We start from the raw sequence: 6,998 nt of genomic DNA, 5'->3' as shown, positions 1-6,998 counted from the left end.
TATAAAATTAACAAAAATAATATAAAACTCATATCCTGGCGAAATAGCCACATGGCAGCCGAAAATCATATATTCCCTTCCTGTTCTCCTGCCCGTGCATGCATTCTTTCCAAAAATCAAGACTTCTTTAAAACGCCACAGGATGCGGGACAAATTGTTAAAAATTGGGACTGTCCTCCCAAAAGCGGGACATCTGGTCACTTTATGCTAGGACTACAGGTGTGCAAAAAGTGACCCTAGCCTGACTGGGCAGTTGGGAGCCCTGTGTCAGGGCGGGTTTGAACCTACCACCTCTGGTATATGGGGCCGGTGCCCTTGCCACTGGGAAGGGGGAAAACAAAGTCCAGAAAGGGCCAGGCACTTGCCCAAAGGCATGCACCAAGGCCAAAGCAGAGCAGGCCTGAAGAGAAGCCTCCCGACTCAGCCAGAGCTCACATCTGTAGAAAAAGCCACAGTCCAGGGAAGGGCAGCCGAGGGCCATCTGGCAGCATAGCCACCACCCTCCTGAGGCTAGCCTCAGAAAAGGGGGTTAGAGCAAAGTAATCTGACGGCGGGGGGAGAAGGGGACCTGGAGGGGGATTGATAGGGCAAAAGAACTCAATGGAGAAGAAATTCCTAAAGATACATGGTCCAGGTTCAAATCCCTGCTCTTCCATTTATGAGCTGTGTGACTTGAGCACACTCTTTACCCTTGCTGTGCTCAGTGCCCACCTCATCAGGACCCTTAAATAAGTTCATAGGTACAAAGAGCTCAGAGACATGCCAGGTAGGGGGTATGTGCTATGCATATGAGAGGAGCACTGTCACTGGGGCATGGGGACAGCACAGCGAGTGCAGATGGTTATGCCAGGCCCGGAGCTGATGGAGGTGACAGGAGCTAAAGCACCACGAGATCTCCTCCCAGCAGAGGCTAGCTTGGATGGACTCTCCAAAGGTCCTGAATGTCCTGATTGGCTGGGTCACTCCAGTGCAGAACAGCCCACTACAGCTTCAGGGCATGAGGTGCCTGACCAGGGGCCCTTCTCTGCAGCAAACCCTCACCTGCTGGGCTCAAGGAGCTGTGGGCACATACAGTGGTTCCCTTTCAGGCTGCTGTTCCTGTGCAGTGCCTCAGGCTCATCCGGCTGGTCTGGAAGCCCTTCCCCCAACTCAGAATGCTCTGACAACCCCAGCTCCGGGATATTGTCCTCATGGCCCCTAGGCAGGACATAATCTGTTAGCCTGAGATGGCCTTGGAGGGTGCTACCCTGGTTCCTCCACCAGCTCAGCCTGGACCAGGGCTGTGGCCAGGGTCAGGGTTCAGGGGCCCCTCAAACCCCGAGCTGGGGTTCAGTCAAGTTAAATAACACAGGCAGGCCCTGCACCAGCTTCTCCAGGTTGGTGGAGGGTGCTGAAGGAGGGCCAAGGAGCCTGTCCCAATTCTCTGGTCTTTTTTTTTTTCCTACTTCAATAAGATGGTCTACCCATTCCCCATCCTGACCACATTCCTCCAGAAAGCCAGAGCCCTCCCTTTCTGCCCACCCCCACACACTAGGGCTGCCCACTCATGCTATGTTCTGCTACAGTGAAGATGTGCCCACCCAACAAACCCTGGGAAAAGGGCCCTAGTGGGAAAAATCTGTTTCCTCTTCCTTTACCACTCAGCTTTCACTAGACAGAGAGATCAAGGCCTGAGAAGGTCTGAGACTTGTCCAAATCCACACTGAGAGACGATGGCAGAGCCTGTGCACAGGTCTTTCATGCCACAGCTGCGGCAGCCTCTCCTTCTACCAGCTGTTCCAAGGCTCAGTTCAGTTCTGCAGAGCATTTACTAGCATATTCTACCTCCCAGCCCTTCAGCCCCTGCCCTGTACTCCAAGCACCAATATCAAATCAGGGTAAAGGGTCTCAGCCAGGGAGGGGCTCCCCTTGGGCCACTGGGGAGGAAGCATGACTGACCTCACTTCCTCGTACTTCTTGTTACGGTAAAACCCACTCTTTTTGAGTAAGTAGATGAGTACCAGGTCACAGATGAAAGCCGCCTGCAAAAGAGTTGGGGTCCCTGACTCAGAATCCTAGACCTCCAGGGAGCTCTGGCTACCTGACACAATCCACATCATTTGATCCTGCAAAAGCCTATGAGGGAGGCAGCACCCTCCCTATTTAACAGATGGGGAACAGGGCTCAGAAAGGGGCACCCTGTCCAAAGCCACAGACCTGGTCCCCGATAGAGCCAAAGTTAGACAGGAGCACCACTGAGCCAACAGACCATCCCAGCACATACCACACGCCCAGGGCTGCACTGGGGTGCACAGAGAACACAAACAAGGAAGACCCTTGGGGACCCCCTGCTCTGGTGCAGGGGACAGGCATGTAAATTATGACCCTGTGACATATCCTATGAAGAGGAGGGGAACAGGAGCAGAGAGAAGATAGTATTTTACTCAGTCTGGGAGGGACAAATGGACTGATTCTTGAGGACTGAATAGGAATTTATACAAGGCAAGGAAAGCCTGGGAAGGACGCTGCAGAGGGAGGAACAAACTTGTCACGCCTGGGAAATGTCACAGGGCCTGTGAGGGAAGAATGAGAGACCCTTCTGGAGAGGCGGCTGGGACCAGTCTAAAAAGCATCTTAGAAAGTTTCTGGCCAGGTGCAGTGGCTCACACCTGTAATCCTAGACTTTGGCAGGCCAAGGCACAGGGACTGCTTGAGCTCAGGAGTTTGAGACCAGCCTGAACAAGAGTAAAACCCTGTCTCTACTAAAAATAGAAAAATTAGCCAGGCGTAGTGGTAGTCCCTGCTATTTGGGAGGCTGAAATAAGAGGATCACTTGAACCCAAGCGTTAGGGGTTGCTGTGAGCTATGATGCCATCGCACTCTAGCCTGGGTGTCAGAGTGAGACTATGTCTCAAAAAAAAGCATTCAAGGCCTTGGTCCTAATCCTTTAGGTAAGAGAAAGATGCTACCTTTCATCAGAGTTGAGACACAAAAATATCCCTCTGGTGGTCAGTGTGAGAAGAATTGGAAGGGCTCTGGACCTGACCAATGAAGATGCTATAGCAGTAGTCAAGGGAAGACAGTGATTAGGCCTGAGCCACCCCAGCTGGGACCCAGTCGCACCTGACCGCTCACTCCTTGACCAAAGCAGGTTGTGTAAATGCCCATCTCTTCCACCAGAGGGCAATGCCACCCACAACCCAGGGGTGGGGACCCTGAACCACTGAGAAGGGAGATGGAGGTGGGGAGGGCATGGTGGGTGGGCTAAGAGGTGGCCCTGAACCTCTGACCCTTGGTGCTGCACACCATTTTTCCCCCGATGCCAAAAACATTATTTGTCAATTCCTTGTTCCACAGAGAACAGCTTCCACTTCAGCCCCTATCACCCTGTTCCCTACACCATTACCCTCCTCTCATGGACCTATCCCTCAGATGGCCTGTGTTTTGATTTTACGCACATCACAAACACATGATGCCTGAAGGCAGCCCCTCTCTAAGACAGTCACATATGCAAACATCCAGGGTCCCTGACAATGACTGGGTCAGGAGGAAGCCATTTGGGGCTCACTTCCACCAACCACCTCTCAACAAGGCCTCTGAGTCCTGTGATAGGACATAATTTTCCTGGCCTCATAAAACATCAGTCCTAGGGCCTGAAAGATCCTCCAATGGGGTTGTTTGGGCTGCACACACAGAGGAATGGGGGAGAAGCCACCAGAAACCTTAGAAAGGGACTTGTTGGGATAGGTAAGAGACACCCACTGAGATGTCTCTTTAAAAACTTTTTAAAACTTCTGGAAGTACAAAGGGCCACTCCAGAGATTCAGAAGATACCTTGGGCTGGGCACTATAGCTCACAGCTATAGTCCTAACACTCTGGGAGGCTGAAGCAGGTGGATTGCTTGAGCTCAGGAGTTCAAGAATCAGACCCTGTCTCTACTAAAAATAGAAAAACTAGCAAGATATCATGAGGGGAACCTGTAGTCCCAGCTATTCAGGAGGATGAAGCAAGAGGATTATTTGAGCCCAAGAGTTTGAGGTTGTTGTGAGCTATGATGAGGCCATGGCACTCTACCCAGGGCAACAGAATGAGACTCTGCCTTGAAAAAGAAAATTGAATAAAAAGAAGAAGAAGAAACTTTGCCCTGTTCTCAACCACTACTTCCTCTTGTGTAGCCCCTCCAGCCCCACCTAGGACCACCTCTAGGGAAAGACTAGGCTGCTCTCCCTGCCTTCCATACTCTCAGCCTGGTTCTACGCCAGGCAGAGTTTGCTCCCCAGGGGACATTCTCAAGTCATTATAACTGCAGGGCTGGGGTTCCTGGCTTCAGTAGGTAGAGGTCAGGGATGTTCCTGAACATCTTAGAATGCACAGGGGACTGTCCTGTGTATTGTAAGATGTTTAAGCACACCAAAGAATGTGTTTAAGACAACCAAGAATTATCCGGCCCCAAATGTCAAAACCCTGTAGGGAACCCCGTGTGTAGCTGGATCCTGCCCTCTTCCAGCAGAAGTGGAGATGGAGACATTAGAAGCTCAGGGGCTAAGCCGGGACCCAGCCCACAGCTGAGCTGGGGACTGACCCAGACTCACCCAGGGTTCCAGAGCTGCAGGCAGGTGCCTCTCTAGCTCTGGAAAGAGAAACTCAGGCCATCACTGCCCCCTGGGGGCAGCTGGCAGGGCATGAAATCCCAGAAAGCCCTCTTTACCCCTATCCATTCTGATCTTGCTGGTCTCACTCCTTCTGGGCCTCAGGACATATTCCTCCTGGGCAGTCACCCCCTCTCCCCACCAGTGGGGCTGCCAGATCAGAGCAGGAAGCAGGGAGGGAGGAGAGAGGTACTCACAACACCCATGAGTGCCAGCCCAGAGCCCACGTTGATGACGGTGGGGATGATGTTGAACTTCCCTGCCTGAAAGGCAGAGACCAGGTGGGTGAGCCAGGCAGGGTGGACAGTGATGTCCCAGGGACCCGCCCAACACCCCCCTCCCACACTGCCCAGCCTCAGAATAGGGGAACCAGCCCACACACCTTGCCATTAACTATCACATCAAAGCGGATCCCATAGGCTTTCATAAGTGTACGGAATTCCACCCCATCCTTGTCTCGGTAGTATCTGGCAAACCTAGGGGAGACAGACCCAGGGAAGCCTCAGCCTGCTGGCCTTCCCTCCTTGGCAGCACAGACTTGGCTGTTTTGAGGACCTGCAAACACTCCCAGGACCCTGACACTTGGACAGGGCTACAAGCCCTTCTGCTGAGCCAAGTGCAGAGACTCATTCTTTGATATCTGTACCCCACATTCCCCACGGGGCCAGGGTCTTCCCACTGTACTCCAGCCCAACTCCTGGGCCACCCAGGCACTGCTGGAAGTGACCCAGCAGAAAAGCCCAGCCTTAGCTTTATGGCACAAGCAGGGCAAGAGGAGATGTTCCTGCCTGCTGTCGTGAGCCACTCCACTGGATCCACTCCTCCTGTCAGCCTCTGTCCCTGCACCTCCTGCTCCAACGCCCACCCCAGGAAGGAGTGTCATAGAGCTGGCACCCAGGGATGGTCATGCCATGTGGTCAGGGGGACACACAGTTACCTGAAGTTAAACCCAGAGGAGACAGACTTTGAGAGTTTGTTGTCCAGACGGCTAAAAGAATAGTGAGGCTTGCATTCAGAGGCAGCTTTATCAAGATCACAGTTCCATTCAATGTGAATTCCTATCACACCACCCTTGAAAAGAAAGAGACAAGGGTCAGCACATAGAACTTCCTAGAAATGGACAGAAGTCACAGCTCAACTCTTTACAAGAGCTAGACAAGTCAGGGAAGTGCTCAGGCAAGAGGTCAGCCCCGCTGGACCACTCTTCCAGAAGGTTCTAACTCTATCCATCAAGTGTCTGTGAGAATCGCCTAAGCCCCAGGAGAGAAGAGAACTACTCAGAGCAAGCACCTTTTATGACAGGCACTTCACATAGGGGCCAGGATATGCCCATGGGGGTCTTTCTGGCCCAAGTCCCACTGATACTTCATCTGCCCCTCACTGATGCCTGTGGTCCCAAGCCCTGCTGCAGCCCAGCTGTGTGCCACAGCCAATTCTGAAAACTGTTGAGTCCCTGGGGTAGGTGACTTTGCAGGGTCCCTGGCCCGCAGTCCGCCTCCACACACCCCCCTCCTTGTTACACAGCCCAGCTCCACAGCCCCCAGCCCTAGTGAGGGCTCCCTGAGCTGCAGCACCAACCTCCAGGGCGATCTCGTGGAAGGTGCTCCCCGCCCAGCGGATTATGGACCCCAGGTGGAAGATGGGACAATAGGGGTTCTTGGGGTCAAAGCGACAGGATTTCAGGAAAGATTTTTTCTTGATGTTCATCACATTGTTCCTGGGTAGAGGCCATGCACAGCCAGGGAGATGAGGGTGAGCCTTGCTGGGCCTGACCTCAGAGCCACTGGGTCCCTCACCCAACCCAAGTCCTAACCACTTTCCTCAGCTGACATCCTGCTCCAGGCCTCAGCAAGGAAAGGGATGCCCCGGTGTCACCCACCCCTTCATGCACAAGCACACATGGGCGTGCACAGAAGAAGGAGGGCAAGCCCAGATCCTCAGGGGCCCCAATCACGAACCAAGGACCCCCCCACCCAGTCCCTAGTGGCCAAGCCCCACATACCTGGAGAAGTTGAATTTGGGGAACCGAACGAAGTTCTTTATGTAAATGGTGAAGTCTTCAGCCTTCTTTAGGAATGGCTCCCTGAAAACCAACCCAGAGCAGCCTGTCCAAGAGGCCCTGCCTGCCCCTCCTTAGCCTCCCCAAGGCCTGTGAGAGAGCCTAGGCCTGCTCCCTGGGTCCCTTGGCATCTTTGCCAAAGACAGCTAATCTGCTCCTCAGGCCTCTCTGGGACATGCTGACTTCTCCCTCACAATGAGGCTCTAGAGTGGGCTGTTTCTGCCCTCCCGCTAGCATTCACTGCCCAGGACTAGAAAATGCCTCAGGGATATGAGGCTGCAGCCACTCACACTGGCTTGGATTTTATCTC

General features: G+C 53.3%; 1 protein-coding gene across 1 annotated transcript in view; it reads right to left on the bottom strand.

The window, feature by feature from the left end:
* Positions 1-1,037: 1,037 nt before the first annotated feature.
* P2RX5 (purinergic receptor P2X 5) overlaps positions 1,038-6,998 on the bottom strand; it is an 11,590-nt gene continuing 5,629 nt past the window's right edge. Inside the window, exons 5-11 of the mRNA XM_023518704.1 lie at positions 6,632-6,712; positions 6,208-6,346; positions 5,567-5,700; positions 5,012-5,105; positions 4,827-4,892; positions 1,939-2,021; positions 1,038-1,197 (exon numbers count right to left, since the gene is read on the bottom strand). Coding sequence (XP_023374472.1) covers positions 1,038-1,197; positions 1,939-2,021; positions 4,827-4,892; positions 5,012-5,105; positions 5,567-5,700; positions 6,208-6,346; positions 6,632-6,712 — 757 coding nt within the window. The remainder of the gene's footprint in view (positions 1,198-1,938; positions 2,022-4,826; positions 4,893-5,011; positions 5,106-5,566; positions 5,701-6,207; positions 6,347-6,631; positions 6,713-6,998) is intronic.

This window comes from Otolemur garnettii, unplaced genomic scaffold, assembly GCF_000181295.1.
Source record: "Otolemur garnettii isolate 467f Iridium unplaced genomic scaffold, OtoGar3 scaffold00145, whole genome shotgun sequence".
Taxonomy (NCBI): domain Eukaryota; kingdom Metazoa; phylum Chordata; class Mammalia; order Primates; family Galagidae; genus Otolemur; species Otolemur garnettii.
This window is presented reverse-complemented; position numbering and strand designations above follow the sequence as displayed.